This window comes from Nesoenas mayeri (genome assembly GCF_963082525.1).
Source record: "Nesoenas mayeri genome assembly, chromosome: 28".
In the NCBI taxonomy this organism is placed as follows: domain Eukaryota; kingdom Metazoa; phylum Chordata; class Aves; order Columbiformes; family Columbidae; genus Nesoenas; species Nesoenas mayeri.
The window spans coordinates 440,936-456,738 of record NC_137558.1 but is presented as its reverse complement, the minus strand read 5'-3'; the positions used below and the strand labels follow the sequence as shown (position 1 = coordinate 456,738).

The window sequence follows — 15,803 nt, the reverse complement described above, 5'->3', positions numbered from 1 at the left end:
TCTCATGAAAAGAGCATAAATGAGACGCGCACCGTGTGCGGATTTACTGCTCGGTGTTTCCCAACCCACAGCGAGCAAATGACTTCATTCCGTTCCGACAGCGCCCGATTAGGATCTGCCTCCGCGCTCTTGTGTCACTTTTAATTAGGCGTTTTGTTTCTGCATTGTGTGTCATTCTCACGTGGTTCGCAGCAGAAATAATGGTGTATTGTGTTTCAGTGGGCACTTGGAACCTTTCGCTCTTAATGAGGTTGGTTGCATGGATATGTATGAGGCCGCCTACCTGGTTTGCAACGTGCAGGTGCTGCGGCTAAAATACACAGGGAGCTTTTTTGCAGGGGAAAAAGACCAATGACGTTGCAGTGGCCGTTAGAGGGTGGACGTTTGGGAGTGGCAGAAATGGGTGGTTTTGCCCCAAGATGGGGATCAGTGGCCGATCGGAGCGATCCCCGCCTGCAGCGGCTTCTCTCCTAAAGCAGCGCAGCGGGAGCGAGCGCAGGCGCTGGAGGGGGCCTTGCATCTCATTCTTCCACTTCCCGCCTCGTGCCCCCTTTGTGGCTGAAGGCAGTGCGGGGCCGTGCCGGCACCCCGGCACAGCTCTCCCGTGCGCGTTGTTGTGCCGCCCGCCAGCAGAGTGGAGCAGGACCCGAATGGCGGCACAGTGACCGTGTCCGTGGCTTTGGCTTTACCCCCGGGGAGCGGTGAACTCCTGCCACCTCCTGCGCGCGGCACAGGCCTGCGGTCGGAGCCGCTTGCCGTCCCGACGTGTCTGCGAGGGAAGCGCTTGGCACGGAGCGCCGTGCCCCGCAGCGCAGCTCGGCAGGTCGGCAGCGGGCGCCGGCGCAAGTCGGCACCTCGAGGCGAGGGGAGGAATCGCCCGCTCGCGTCGCTCGTCGCGGCTCCGCGGGGTTGGCGACGCCGCGGTGCAGCCGGGCCGCGTGTGCCGGGCTGTGTGTGCTGCGTGTGCCCGTGCGGCGGCCCCGACCGACCCTGCGCGCGCATGTGTATGTGTGTGTGTGTCAGGGCCACGCCAGCACTAAGCCGGGAGTGAGCCCGTAATCCCTCGTAAAGCTGCCACCCTGATTCATCCTGATTTTTTAACTCCTGGGGTTAAACTGCACGATTGGTTCATTCCCGGTGCGTGCGGACAGCTGGAGGCTCCGTCCGGCTTCCCAGGGCCCTGATGCTTTTCCTCCCATGCAGGGAAAAGCTCTTCCCGGGCACCGAGGAGCCTCTCAGCGTGCTGGGGAGCTCCTCTCGCTCTTGGCCCTCATTTCTTCTGTTTCCTTTTCCTCCGTGCCGCTCTCCGCCCGCACTGTCCTCACGGAAACCGCCGCAAGGGTGGCTCTGGGGTGCTGGTGGGTGCTGGGACGGAGGACGCTGCTCTGAGCAGCTGGACCTGACCGCCCCCTCCCTTCCCACGCACCTGGCGAGCGTCATTCATGTCATAGGCAGCATGGGCAGGTGCAGGATAATGATAATTGTGATGATTGTCATCGCTGAACATATTGATTGTGCCGGAGCCGGACACACGCCCAGGGCTGGGCGCCCCGGCGGCTCCGGCGCTGCAATCGCGCCCTTTGCTCGCGCTGTAAAACCCGGCAGCGCGGCCCGAGCGGGGAGAGGAGCGGAGCAGGGCGCGGGCTGCGCCTTCCTTTGATTTTCATCTGGAAGCTTCCGGCTGTTGCATTTGGGTTCATCCTGGGCCTGGCTCTGCGTGTCCTGCTGGCTGAGGCGTCAGTGCCGAGATCAGATACCTGCCTGGTGGGAGCGAGCGCAGCCTGGTCACGGGAGCGAGATTCCCCTTGTTTCTGTATTTCCCGTGTTTGCAATTGTAGGAAAAACCCCTTTTCTCTCTGAGAGCTGAATTGGCCCCTCTGTAAGCAGAGATAACCATCTCAGCTCGGTGATTATAGCCGTAATAAAATACTTGTAACGAATCAATCATTGGAATGATTTTCCCGTCTCCGGAGGCTGACTCAGCGGGGTTGGTCCTGCGCCTCTCTGCCTTAGCCCCTCTGCCTTTGCCTTTTTGCTTCTCTGCCTTTCACAAAATCGTCCCCGTGTTCACAGGTTGAGCTGCAAACTCCCGTGTTTACAGGTTGAACGTTAAGTTCCTGCAGGTGCACACGGGAAATGTCCCTGGGCATCCGCCGCGGGGCCGGAGGAACCGCCCGGGAGCCGGGGCTGGGCCGGAGCAGCCTGGAGCCGGCCCTGATGGAGCGTTTGCCACCCAATGGCCCCGAGACTCCATGGAACCTTCAGGCCCCGTTGGTGACGTGTCGCTCCGTGCCGAGGGAGGTGACGCAGGTTTGCTTTCCTGCTGCCTGGCCCCCCTGCCGGCAGGACAGTTTGTCTCTAAACCACCACATGCAGATCTGTGCTTTTCTTGGTTATTTTTCTTCCCTGGGAGCATCTTTTGGGCCAGAGCTCTGTTTGGACAGCTTTGATTTTGCAAATCTCGGAATTCGTAACTGGGGACAGAGGTTGCAGAGCAGTTTTGGTCCCTAGGGTGAAGCTGGTTCTTTGTGTCGGGTGGCGGTTTAGAAGCTCGGTCCCTGTCCACAAGGGCCGTACGGACACGGGTGTTGGATGCTGAGTATTTGGGGGACGTAGGACCTTGATCCTGCCCACCTTGGAGGTGGAGGAGCAGTTGGTGGCAAGTGGCATCGTGCCACTGACTCTGCCCGAGCTGTGTCGGATGAGACGCACTTTGATAAGAGCGTTTCTTATCAGTGACGGTGAGATCAGCTCTCCCCGGCCTTGCTCCATTCACTTTGGGGCATTCTCCTTTAATCTGGGAGTGAGTCAGACCCGCAGGCTCCTGTCATCAGGCCGCGTTCTCTTGCACTGGTTTGATTTCGGGTCCTGTAAACTGATGGTGTTTCCTGACTGCAGTGAAACGACTTCCCAGTTTCCACCAGTGCTGAATGGGGCACTTGAGTTCGCACTGAGTTAATTAAAGAGGAAGATCAGGGAAGATCTTGTGCGATCTCCTTGGCTGGAGCGAGCAGGGATGAGTGTAACCGCAGTGATGGGCTGTGGGCAGAAAGGACCGTCAGCCGCGGTTAAACGCGCTGGTCGAGGTGCAGCCCCCAACCCGGGAAGGGTTTAGCAGGTCCTGGCTGGAGACACGTGGCCTGTGGAGGGATCGCTGTACGATTTCCCTGTGTTTTGGGGCTGGGCAGTGTGAGCTGCGGGCTGGATGTGTCCGCAGCGCTGCGGCCGGATCAGCTGCTGGGAGCTCAGACCAACAGCTCCGGCGAGCGGGACTCAGATCGCGGGGATTCTGGGGGGACATGAACGGTCCGTTCTGTTCCCAGACGTGCCCATTCCAGAACCACGGAGCCCAGCGTTGTGCGCTGCAGTTTCACCTCTGCCCTGAGAATCGCGGTGGTTTCATCTGTTTGTTTGTTTTTCCTTCAGGCTTCGGCCGTGGGAGTGAGTCTCAACTTTCATGTAAAAATTATCCGGGTAATTATGATTATACATAATTATGACTATATTTATAGTTATTCCTTCATGATTTCTTGTAATCATAACATCTTGTAATTTGGGGGAAAGGGGAGAGAAAGCAGCCTTTGGTGCGTGTAGGAGAGGCTGGTGAGGGAGGGCGTCCATAGCCGGGATGCCTGTGCCGTGCGTCAGGCCGGGGCGGTTTTCCAGCCGCCGGTCCATGCGCCGTGTCCCCGGGAAGGATCCCGTGGGCTGGGCCGCTTTGTTTGTCCGGGAGCTCATGGCAACGTCCAGAGGTTCCCTCTCCTTGTGCAAACAGGCCGGGGGCACGTGGGGCGGGAGAACGATGGAGTGGGAGAGCGATGGAGCGGGAGCCTCCACGGCAGCGGCTCCCAGGGGCCTCGGCTGCTCCTGGAGCCGCTGCCGAGTGCTTTTGTGCTGTTACCTGAACGCCGCTGTTCTTTGTGAGTTTCAGCTGACAAGCGTGGCCCGTCCCGAGCCCGAGGTGGATTCTGCAGGGAAGGCGACACGTGGCTCCTGAAGCTGAAGGCCTTGTCGTGGACACAGAGCTGGCCCTGTCACCCCAGAAGAGCTGCCCGCAGCTGTTCCTGCTCCCGTGACGTCCCGTTAGCACCAAGGCTGCTCTGCTCCGTTGCAGAAAGCGGAGGCGTAGCTGGGAGATCGGCGTAGCTGAGGTAAAACACATCCTGCCGGCCTCCAGCACCGAGAGCTGCAGCTGTTGCAGCCGCGGGGCAGTTTGCATGGGGAGCAAAATGCAGCTTCCACATGTGAAACTGCGTGAAGTGGCAGCATGAACAGTACGGTTCCATGTCCCAAGGGCACTGGAACAGAGAGGCCACAGGAGTCATCTCGAGTCCTCAGAAAAGCCACTTGGTTGTGCAAGGCGTGAGGATTTCAGCCCTTTCCGTTGATGCAGAGCAGGACTAGGAGGGTGGAAAAGCCGCTTTCCCGTTGCCGAGACGCGGGGCTGCAGAGCCGCGTCATCGCGCTGAGCTTTACAGCCGAGCGACACAGGCAGTGCAGGACTAAACAAATAATAAAACTGCCTGATAAATATCCACCTCATCCCTGCGGGGCTCGGTCCCGCACCAGGACGCTGACGTGCGGTGCCTGCGCTTGGGACACTGAGCGAACAGGTTCCCCTGGAGCAACCTCCGTATTCACAGGAAAATGAGCTGGACATTTTTATTAATGAGGCTGCTTAGATCCTGATGGCAGCGCAGGCGAATCTTCAGCTGCAGGTGTCAGTGCAGGTGCCGCAGCGTTGGCGTCGCTTTTGGGTGTTAACAAGAATAACAGTGTGACGGTGTCACTGTCACAGCCCCACGAGGGCCCCGTTTGGCTCTTGCAACACCCCAGTCGTGAGACCACCCAAGCACTCCTGGTCGTTAGGACACTAATTAATTAATGACGCAGCGCTGAACACTTTGGAGCCGTAATCCCAACCGAGGGCCGCGCTGCGCACTCACGGCGGGACGGGCGCTCCCTGCCCGGGCTCAGTGCAAACAGCGCGACGTGGGCAGGATGAGCAGCCAGCCCACAGCCGTCCCCGCAGGACGTGTTCTTAGCACACATCTTGCTCACCTGCAAAGATTTCTTCCTCTCCAGCAGCGTGCAGCCATGTTTGATTTTTTAAGGGGTTTTTTTTTGGTGCTTTTTGGACTCAAATTGAGAGTTTGGTTCATTTTCCTGACGTTTCTGGAAGGATTTCTCATTTGTGACTATTGGCTGTCAGGGTGTGTGGGGACTGGGCCGCCTGTGACACCGTCACAGCCTTTGCTTCCCTGCGGGGGTGTGCGTGTTCAGCCGCTCGATTCCACACCATATTGTCACCAAACCTGAATCCCTGGGGTCATTCACATGAGCTTGGAAGCATTTACCGGTCGGTGCGGTTGTGAAACTCCCCCGGGTTACCATGGCGTCCTAACAACACAAGCAAACTCTGCTCCTTGCACCTCTGGATTTGGCTCTGGCTGAGCCTGGCTTGAAACCAGGTGGAATTGGAGAACGGTCACTTTGCAGGGTGGGCTCTGAATGGGCTGGAGCGTTAGCAGGAAGGTAAATGAGCTTTTCCCGAGTCTCCTGTGCTGGTTGTTAAGGCACAGCAGGGAAAGCTTGAACTTTGAATGGGAGACAGACTCATCCATACCTAAAATCAGTGTTGCCGCACAGCAGTAATTAAGATTAGAAAATGGCTTTTCATCGGCCTGGCCCTTGATAGCGCAAAGCGGGTGAAGTTTGGTTCTCTGACGCTGAACTGCAGTTTGTGCTGCCGGAAGCAGCTTTGCCTGTCAGACAGTCGGTCTGGCGGCATGCTCGGGTTTACCGGCTGCGCGGTGCATTGTGTGAAACCCCGGTGTGCGGGTGGAGAGCGGGGCTGGAACGCGGGCTGCTGGACCCGCAGCCGGGGCTGCTCCCGCCTGACTGCGGACCCTGCATCACCCTCTGAGATTCAATTCCTCTCTGTGCCAGACAGGCCAGCGCTGGTGCGAGCGAGCGGCCCGGCGGGGAGCTCGGGAGGACCTGGAGCTGAGGAAAGCAGCTGGAGGCTCCCGCTGGGCCGTTAGCTGTGTGGAGCTCAAACGAGCCCTGTCCATCGGGCCAGGTATAGCTAGGTGTGCATAATGCGCAGGTTTGCTTTCCACTCAGTGGATTGTTTGACTTGGCTGGTGAGAGCCCAGCGTGCAGCGCACGGAGGAACCTTGCCCCGTGCACTTTGTCGGGCTCAATCTCCCCCTCTCCCTCCTTCAAAAAGAGTTTCCTTTTGGTGGCTGGATCTCCCGCCGGCTCGCGTTCTCCCCGCAGAGCAGGAAGCGCATATTTCGAGTGGGCTGTGGCCGGGGTGTGCGGCCAGCGCGGTCGTGCTGTCCCAACGAGGGGAAGAGCCGGAGCGTCACACATTCAGGCCAGACTTTGAAATCTCACGGAGGATTTACGACCTGATAGTAAAGAGATCTGTCCTTCCAAGGCTATTTGAACATGCGGAAAGCCCATAAAGCTAATATTTGTCTCTGCTGCTTCTCCATAGGAACCCAGAAATTTAAGCAGAAACCTGTCCTGTCTGCTTTTGAGTGTGGACCAGCACATTGGGTGGTTCCATGTGCAGGGTGCAGTGCGCCTAAACCACCTTAATTTAGCAATAACAGGAGAGAGACAGTAAAACCGTGGCGTCCAGGGGTGGGCAGCTGCACCACCTTGGTCCCCTGCCCCCTTGGTCTCCTGCCCCCTTGGTCCCCTTCTTGGCACAGCTCCGGTGCTGCAGGCAGAGGACGGGCTGAGTGTCCCCAGGGCTGCAGCTGCTTGGGTTTATGTTCAACTAGGCTGGACCTGGTGCTGAGACCCTGTATCTCCTTTCTGCAGTTTGCACAGGGGAGCTGCCTGCTCAGCATTAGAGATTGATGCCAATTCCCCCTCTTCTCATTTCAACATCTTTTTGGGCGGGGGGGAGGAATGGAGAAGCCTCATGTAGATGTGGGTCGGTGCCGTCCTGTTCGGAGCTCTGCCCGGGAGCCCAGCACAGCCCCTGCCCCGTGTCCCTCGGCCGCACGCGCAGCAGAGGCGACGGGAGCAGCGAACAAAGCAGGTCTGAGTGGGGACACAGTGCCAGGTGTGTCCTGTCCCTGCTGGCCCTTCCCTGCGCCGCCGCTCCGTTCAGCAGGTTGAGGGAGGGTGGGAAGGCAGGCGGGCACACCCAGCTCTCCAGGCAGTAAAACGATCCCTCTTTGCCCTGGGGCCAAGCCCAGCTTGTCTAACGGATAAAAGGAGAAGCAGGCAGGGGAGCTCGCTCACTTCCCTGCTCTCCAGCACAGCTGCCCAGAGCTTTCGAAGGGAAGGGCGGGGGATCCCGAGAACACCCTTGGAGCTGCCATGTCCCGCTCTGTGAGTTTCAGCTCCCGCTCTGCGGCCGTCCCGGGGATCAGCCAAGTGCGGGTCAGCACCGTCTCCTCCACCCGGGGACTCGGAGGGGGCGCCGGCCTGAGCAGGGCAGGTGGCTTCGGCAGCTCCAGCCTCTACAACCTCGGCTCCAGCAAGCGGATCTCCTATGGCGGGGGCAGCTCCCACAGCGTTCGCTCTGGATACGGCTACGGAGGCTTCGGGGGGGTGCCCAGCCCCGCGGGCATTCAGGAGGTGACCATCAACCAGAGCCTCCTGACCCCCCTGAACCTGGAGATCGACCCCAATATCCAGCGGGTGCGCAAGGAGGAGAAGGAGCAGATCAAGACGCTCAACAACAGATTCGCCTCCTTCATCGACAAGGTGAGCGGTTGGGAAGGCTGGTGGCTCTTTGGACCTGCTGGAAAGCAGCTCTGACCCAAAGCTCACTAACCCCGGGGGTGCTCAGGGTCAGGTCCTTAACCACAGTGTGATTTGCCTGCCTCCGTCCAGTAGCTCTTAGTAAGGCCCTGCTTGCATTGCCCTCAGTAAAGGGGTTTGCCCTACTTAGGCCAGTGTTGTACCCCTGTATTTAGCGGGTATTACCAAGCTTTTAGCATCAGATCACCAAATTGAAGGAGGGGGCCTTTGGAGAGGAATCGTCCCCGTAGAACAGACCTTGCTGTGCGTCAGGGCTTGCTGTGTGGGTTTGCACTGCTGTGTCTCTGCAGCTTTGCTCTCTTGTGCTAATCGATCCTGTGACCTGTGTAAACTTCAGCTCTGGCATCCTCAAAATGCAAGGAATCCAGGGCTGGAGCCGGTCAGGCCTGGCCTGGCGGTCTGGGTGCCTTCTGGCAGGTGGCAGATGAGCAGAATCTGCTTATCTGGAGTTCAGACAGAGCCTTTAAGCCCAAGCGGAGCCCCAGAGCAACCGTGCTCCCCCATGGCCTTTATGACCCCCAGAGCTTACATTCTTGGTACAAACAATCGAAATTCTTCAGATACTGCCTCATCCCGGCCCATCCTTCCCCCAGCTCCCAGCGCTGTAGTGCCAGCTCCCCCTTCCTCCCGCTTCCACAAATGACCCTTTGGTTGCTTTCCAGGTCCGGTTCTTGGAGCAACAAAACAAAATGCTGGAGACCAAGTGGAGCCTCCTCCAGGACCAGAAGACGGCCCGGAGTAACATCGCGCCCATGTTCGAGGCGTACATCAGCAACCTGCGGCGGCAGCTGGACGGCTTGCTCAACGACAAAGGGCGGCTGGAGGGCGAGCTCAAGAACATGGAGGATCTTGTTGAGGACTTCAAGACCAAGTAATGTATAATGTTCCCATGTAACGGTGTCGCTGCGCTGGCAGGTTGCTCAGGAGCTTGCCAGAGATGTCCCGGCTTTTCTGCTAGGGAGGGAGAGTTGGTTTTATTCCAGCCAAGAGCTGGGTGTGTAGTCCAGGGATTCTTCTTGCCCAGATCACTCATTCCTGGCACCTTGTTCCCACCTGGTTTTGGTGGCTCCATCCTCCCCGCTTCGCGCTGGGCCCTCTCTGGGCAGGATGTGCCCGGTTGGGTCAGTGGGAGCCCCAGGGCGGCTCCGCAGGTGGCCGAGCTGCTGCTGGTTCGTGCGCCATTTCTGCCATTTCTCAGCGGCTTTCGAGTCCAAACCGTGTCACCTGGGAGGAGTCCCATGAAGAAAGTAGCCTTTGTCCCCGCCTGCGCCCAACCCAGCTTGCAGGGGAATGCCTTTGATAGAAAAAAAGGGATAAAGAAAGAAAAGAGGGAGCTGGCAAACTGGATCAAACAGGAACTGGAAACAAACAGATCTGATAATAGCCAGGGTGTGTTTAGGGAAAGTCAATAGCCCGTGATTCCCAAGAAGCAGCACGGGATGGTGTTTCCCCCAGCCCTGCTCGGTTATCTCTCCTCTCTGCTCATCCCGGGTTGGACTTTATGTCCCTGCAGAAGGAGAACAGTTACACTCAGCTCTCAGCAGGACGCTGGTGTGCGATTGACGCCCGCAAAGCGGTCGCAGGTGTCTGTACTGAGGGTTTGCACAGCGACCCTAGCGTCAGCAGGTGCTCGCATCAGCAGAGAGGGATTTGTTGCACCTGTTCGCATCTCTTCTGCGTTTGTATTTGTTCTCTCTCCTCCCAGGCTCTGCCTTCACACCAATCCTTTCTTTTTTCTGGCAGATATGAAGACGAGATCAACAAGCGCACGGCAGCGGAGAATGAGTTTGTGGTGCTCAAGAAGGTGCGTGCCAGGGGTGTTAGCTGGGCCTGGTGGTGCCTGTTTGCGGCTCTTCTCCCTCTCTTGCCCCCACGCTCCCTTTGCTCCAGCTATGCCCGGGGACCCGCAGGTGAGGAGTCAGAGCTCTGGCTCCTGGCCGGAGCCGCCTCGGTGGAGGCGCTGGAGTCTCTGTGGGAAGCTGGAAGGAGCCTCAGACCCCGCGGGTCTCCTGGGCTGCGGCTGGACCTTCCTTTGGGACAGTTCCTACGGCCTCCCCGACTGTCCAAACCGACACAGTCCGGGAGACCCCACAGAACACACGGGGTCCTGCACACCAGCCACATTTAGTGCACTGGTAGATAACTTTTAGGACACGGTGGGTCATTGGGCAGACAGAGGTGAAGAGGCAGCCTGGGGAGCCTGATGGGCTCGTGCCTGCTTGGGAAGGCATCAGAGGCTGGGTGGACTTAGTCATCAAAGCCCTGGCAATCTCAAGGGATTATCACTCTCTTTTAGGACGTGGATGCCGCCTACATGAACAAAGTGGAGCTGGAGGCCAAGGCGGATGCGCTGACAGATGAGATCGACTTCCTGAGGTCTCTCTATGAAGCGGTAAGGTCCTTCTGCTTCTCGTGGCTGCTGCGATGTGCAAGAGTGAACGGTGACGGGGAAGATGAACGTGCTGTTTGCAGAGACAGGGCAATGGGGACGCGGCGTCTGCCCTCGCGTGAGCGGGAACGAGCCTGCAGTGAAGCGCACGTCCTGTGACCTGTCACAGGGGTTTCTCCTGCCTGGGTTCCGAGAGGGACTGATTGCACACGCAGCCAGTAATTTTGATGCTGTCAGTGTGAAAACGAGGAAAACCAGAATATTCTAGCCAGTGCTGGGGCGTGTTTGTGTGCTGTGCAAGAGAAAGGAAAGCTCCTTGTCCCAGACACCTTTATCCTCCCCATTGTTTGCGAGATAAGAGTTTGGCTGAACCGGACACGTTTCATCCGTGGGTGAGGTGCCTTGGGCGAGGTGCTGGAATTTGGCCCTCGCTTTGTTGTGAAGCTGATGCTCGAGCTTGGCCTAGAGCTGCACGCTGGGTTCTTATCTCGGCAGCGGGGCAAACTAACCTTGCTGTCAGAACGTGGTGATAAGGAGTAGCTCCATTCCTGCTGTTGTTGCTTTGTGCTTTGCAAGGCTGATGTGACTGCGTTGGTTTCCTTCTAATTAATGAATGTTTTGATCCAATACTTATCTGCCTCCCTTTCCCTTTTTGTCTCAGATTCTCTCTTTAATTGGCTTCCAAAAGAAAGACCAGTGATTAATCATTTTGTTTTTATGCATCTGGCAGGAGCTTCAGGAGCTGCAGGCCCAGATCTCGGACACCTCGGTGGTGCTGTCCATGGACAACAGCCGCAACCTGGACCTGGACAGCATCATCGCCGAGGTCAAAGCGCAGTACGAGGACATCGCCAACCGCAGCCGCGCCGAGGCCGAGGCCTGGTACCAGACCAAGGTGAGTTATGGGCGAGATCAAGGCACTTCCAGCTTCTGTCAGTCTGTGCACCGTGAGTGGGAGAGATTTGTGCGCCATTTAGCTGGTTAATCAACTGCCAGCCTGACTCCATCCTTCTCTTTGCGCTGTTTCGTGTCGCAGTACGAGGCGCTGCAGGTCACTGCTGGGAAACACGGCGACGACCTGCGCAACACGAAGAACGAGATCTCGGAGATCAACCGCGTGATCCAGAGGCTGCAGGGGGAGATTGAGAACGCAAAGGCCCAGGTGAGGAGCTGCGGAGCAGCGGCTCCTGCAGCGCCGGGCGCGGAGCCGAGGGCAGCACGGCGCGTGCAGCAGCCGCTCGGGGTGGCTCTGGTGCTCTCCTCCGTCCTGCCGGAGGACAAACTGTTGTGAGCAGTGTCAGGCTGAGAGGTGGTGATTTGTAGGTGAGCGCAGGACAGGGGGATGCAGCTCCCAAAGGACAAGGCTGCGGGCGGCCTTGCATCCCAGCCGCCTGCGTTCCTCGTACCCTCTTGTGCCATCTTGCTTCTGGGCTCTCTGTCCACTCCCTTTTTGCATAAGGGAACACCATGTTTGGGCACACGAAAGACTTTTCCAGCCACACGGCAGTTGTGTTTGCTTTCTGCGGGAGCTGTTATCGCTTTATCAAACGGCTGGTGGAAGCCAGACCAGCGAGCGGCTCAGACCATATTTGGGGCTGAAACCCGGCTGTGAACAGCCAGAGCTGGAGATAAGCCATCGTGATTCATGCGTTTGTGTTTATTTGGTTTCAGGGCAGGGAGGCTTCAACACACACTTACGAGCAAAGAGCTGACCCAGTGCAGCTCCCTTGAATAATGAATGAGAATATAAAGCGCACGCGTTCATTGTGAGCCCTTCCTGCCAAACGTGGGGCGTTTTTGGAGGCGCGGGGGGCACGGTCGAGGCTGCGTTAGGCTGGCAGCTCGCTGTGGCCCCACAGGGATGGTTTTGGGGCAGGTGTGGGTGTGTTAGCTGCAGGTCTGCTCCAGCCCACGCTCGCCTCACATCAAAGCTCCCCGGAGACCAGCGGGCTCTGAACACGCTCTGAGGCATTAACAGGAGAGAAACCCGAGCTCGCGTGAGCCCTCGTGTTGTGCTGTCGAGTGCGGCGTGGGTGGGCAGAGAGGCTGAGGATCACCCGAGGAAAGTCTTCCGAAAATGTCGCCAGTGGAGAGAAATAGGGTCTGCTTTCCAGCAGAACGTATCTTGGGCCGAGACGAGCTTCCTTTGCCGGCTGGTCTCCATCCAGCACCAAGATAATGCGTAGGCATGAACTTCTTGGGGATGTGAGTTGAGCAGGTGGCGCCGGGCTCTGCAGATACAGAGGTAGCGTGGCCGGTGCAAGTCAGGAGCCCGCGGGCAGTAGCGTCCTCCGCTGAGGTGAGAAGCCACTGACGTTCTCGCTCTGTCCCTCAGCGCGCCAAGCTGGAGACGGCCATCGCCGAGGCCGAGCAGCGCGGCGAGCTGGCGCTCAAGGACGCCAGGGCCAAGCTGGCCGAGCTGGAGGCCGCGCTGCAGCAGGCCAAGGCCGACATGGCCCGGCAGCTGCGCGAGTACCAGGAGCTCATGAACGTCAAGCTGGCCCTGGACATCGAGATCGCGACCTACAGGAAGCTGCTGGAGGGCGAGGAGAGCAGGTGGGGCAACCGGCGGGTTTTACTTGGGGAAGGGTCCGGCCCTTTGTTCCCTTTGCTTGGGGACATCGCGGGGGCCCGATTCCAGGTTCTGCAAGGAAACACAGAAGAGAAGACCTTGCATTTTAAACCAGTTTTTGGCCCTGAAAATTGCTTTGGCTGAAGAGCCAAACTGGCAAGTTCTGGGGAAAATTTGGTGCTTTCAGTGAAAATAAGCAAAGAAGAAAAAGTTGTTTTCCATCCTATGTTTGATGCTGTAGCAGAAAACCTCCAAGTGGCTCAAATCCCCGTGGGATTAGGACAGAGCTCGGCTGCTCTTGCAGCACCCCCAGGTGATAACAGAGCTGGTGAATGTAGGGCCAGAACAAAGCGCTGGATGGCACACTTATCGTGTCTGAATTATTTACAACAGCGGCAATAACTCACTGCCATTGTCTGCACCCGAGGCCCCGGGGGAACACTGAGTAATGCGGAGTCTAACCCGGCCTCTTCCTTTTCACCTTGATGTTTTCCTTCTCCAACAGGTTGGCTGGTGATGGAGTTGGCAGCATCAACATCTGTGAGTTGAGTTTATAATTTATGGCCGTTACGTGTAGCCCATATGCCTCCAGAAAATGGAGGTGGGCGCAGCGGGGCCGCGCGGTGCCCTGCCGCGGTTCCTGCCGCGGTTCCTGCCGCCCATCAATGTCCTCCTTAAATGAGACCCCTTAGGACAGAGGTTGGTGGGGCTGGTGGCTCCATGGCCGAGTTCAGCTCTAAGTCATCTGCACAGCACTTAACTTGGGGGGAATATTGATCTTCCTTCCCACTTTTGTATGGAGAAAAGTGTCCTAATGAGCAAATGCGTTGCCTGGATTGGAAATTGGTGCAAAGCTGATGTGAGAGGGTGGCTTTCCAGCTTGGGAAGCGTTGGGTTCTCACCCTGCCCAGCACTGGGCAGGTGCTGGTGTCTCAGTTGCCATCTGCAGCTCTAAAGCAGTGGCGCTACTTTTCATCCCCTCCATTGCCACTGGGAGCTGGGGAACCACATGCCCACAGCCCCTGGTGCTGCAGGAGATGGGCTGAACATGGTCCGGATCAGGGGGTTCTGAGCCAGACAGAGGGAAGGGGCTGAACCGCTCAGCCCTCGAGAGGATAAGTGCTCTGGGCCACGTGTAACTAGATCAGTTTTGCAGGAGGTTGCAACTTGAAAATGCCCTTTAGTGCGGGTGTGGAGAAGCGCGGTGCTCACGTGTGCTTTGTCTGCCGCAGCCGTGGTCAGCTCCAGCGGCGCAGGGGGCCACGCGGGCCCCGGCGCGTTCCTGGGAGGAGGAATCGGCCTGGGAGCCGGCATGGGCAGCGGCGCGCTCGGCTTCTCCTCGGGGGGCGGCTCCAGATCCTACACCCTCACCACCACCTCGACCAGCCAGAGGAGCTTCCGGAAGTAACCCCGGAGCGGAGATCGGCCGCAGCGCCGCACGGGAGGAGGGAAACCCTAGAAAGAAAAGTCTTGTTGCCTTCCATAGGACAAATTGGCTGCAAAATTTCTGCGGTGATGAATTGGAGTAAGAGATCCCAGAGCACCCGCCCCTGCCGCACGGCGCCTGAGGCTCGGCCCTGCCCTGCGGAGCGGGCGGGAGCCGTTCCGCCCCGCGCACGCTCCAGCCCGGGGTGAAATTCATCCGGTGAAGCAGGAGGGATAACGCTCTTGTGACTCGTGTGCGTGGTACCCCCTGCTCAGGGCTGCATTTCACCCTTTGAAGGGCAAAGCAATCATGTCAGTGGCATTTCTGTTGTGGTTTTGCAAAAAAGACCAGAGGATTATCTCCATCTTAATATGATTTGGAAGACTTTGTTCCCTTGGGCTCCTCAGAAGAGCGCCAACCCTTGTTAAGATTTCAGCCTGGGTTTGTTTTCTGTAAGTAGACCAAGCAGAAAACAGTGAAACTGGTTTGGGTTTCTCCATGTTGTCTTTGGAAGTGGAATTCAACAGTGCTCTGGATGAAGCCGATTTCTTACCCCAGGCAGATTTCCCTTCAGGTTCCTTATAGCAAAGTGACTCATAAACAACCCCCCGTTCCCTTTTCCGTTCCCTTTTCCGTTCCCTTTTCCATTCCCTTTCCCTCTCCTTGAAAGCCCAAAGCTTGAGGGATATGAAGTCAGTAGCGCAGTGGAGTGGGAGGTGCCCCTCACCGTCCTCCGGGCCTGTGTTCCACCCCACGTTGCAAACGTATCCAGTGGTGTCTGGTGTCTTTGCTCCAGCCGGGGAAAAGCGTGTTTGGGTGATGCATCCTTACAATAACCACACGTTCTGCCAAAATGTGTCTTCAGCTTACACGTGCCAGGGAAAACAGTTATGTCGTTACTGCAGTAGGAAGAATCGTTCCGTAAATAACTCAAAGAAACTGCCCAGAATTGTAGTGCGTGCTCAGCCGTGTCCTAGCGCTGTGTCTTTGGTTCGCGTTTGATGCCTTTGTGGTCTGAGACCTTGTCATGAGGCCGTTAATAAAGTTTCCCTATTTCGTGCTTTGCTGAGTTCCTGTGTGTGCTGCGCGGGCAGCTCTGCAGAACGGCCCGTTGTCACCGTCGTGCTGTCCCCGGGCCCCGCTGTCCCCGGACGGGCTCGGGCAGCGTTTGGGGTTTGCTGCCCGCACAGTCTGTCTTTGCGGCGGGCTGATAGGCCTGGTTTTGTTCGGGCACTTGGCTTCAGCTCGGGCCTGAGCGCGGCCCCTCACCGAGCACCGTCGTCCTCCCCCGAGCAGAGGGGAGCGCAGCGCCGGACACCAGGTGCCATTTGTACAACCACAGGATTGGGAGGGACCACAAGGATCGTCTGGTCCAGCCTTTCTTGGGCAAAAGCTCAGTCTAGGCCAGGTAGCCCAGCACCCCAGGTCAATCCCAGATCTTGGTTTAGCCCAAGAAGCTTCTCCAGGAGAAACCCAGGCCAGGCAGCGCCAGGCGAGGGGCCGGGGCTGTGGAGGGAGGCGGGAAGATGCTCCCACCGCGCAGGACGCGCCTGCCGGGCCCCCGAGGGATGTTCTGTCCTCCCGCGCTGAAAAGGAATGAAATGGCACAAAACCAGTATGGGCTG

General features: G+C 57.9%; 1 protein-coding gene across 1 annotated transcript; it reads left to right on the top strand.

Annotated features, from left to right (window-relative positions):
* The first annotated feature begins 7,058 nt into the window (after window positions 1–7,058).
* Window positions 7,059–15,132, top strand: LOC308050515 (keratin, type II cytoskeletal cochleal-like). Its single transcript, XM_080360657.1, has 9 exons — window positions 7,059–7,734; window positions 8,454–8,662; window positions 9,535–9,595; window positions 10,088–10,183; window positions 10,911–11,075; window positions 11,217–11,342; window positions 12,516–12,736; window positions 13,258–13,292; window positions 13,985–15,132. The coding sequence occupies exons 1-9, from the start codon at window positions 7,345–7,347 to the stop codon at window positions 14,158–14,160; spliced, it is 1,479 nt and encodes a 492-aa protein (XP_080216783.1). The 5' UTR covers window positions 7,059–7,344; the 3' UTR covers window positions 14,161–15,132.
* The last annotated feature ends 671 nt before the right edge of the window (window positions 15,133–15,803 follow it).

What these genes read in the sequence shown, in the direction of transcription:
- LOC308050515 (XM_080360657.1), top strand. Translation starts at nt 7,345, where the DNA reads ATGTCCCGCTCTGTGAGTTTCAGCTCCCGCTCTGCGGCCGTCCCGGGG. An exon ending in TCGCCTCCTTCATCGACAAG is followed by an intron (nt 7,735 to 8,453) that starts GTGAGCGGTTGG and finishes GTTGCTTTCCAG; the next exon opens with GTCCGGTTCTTGGAGCAACA. An exon ending in GTTGAGGACTTCAAGACCAA is followed by an intron (nt 8,663 to 9,534) that starts GTAATGTATAAT and finishes TTTTTCTGGCAG; the next exon opens with ATATGAAGACGAGATCAACA.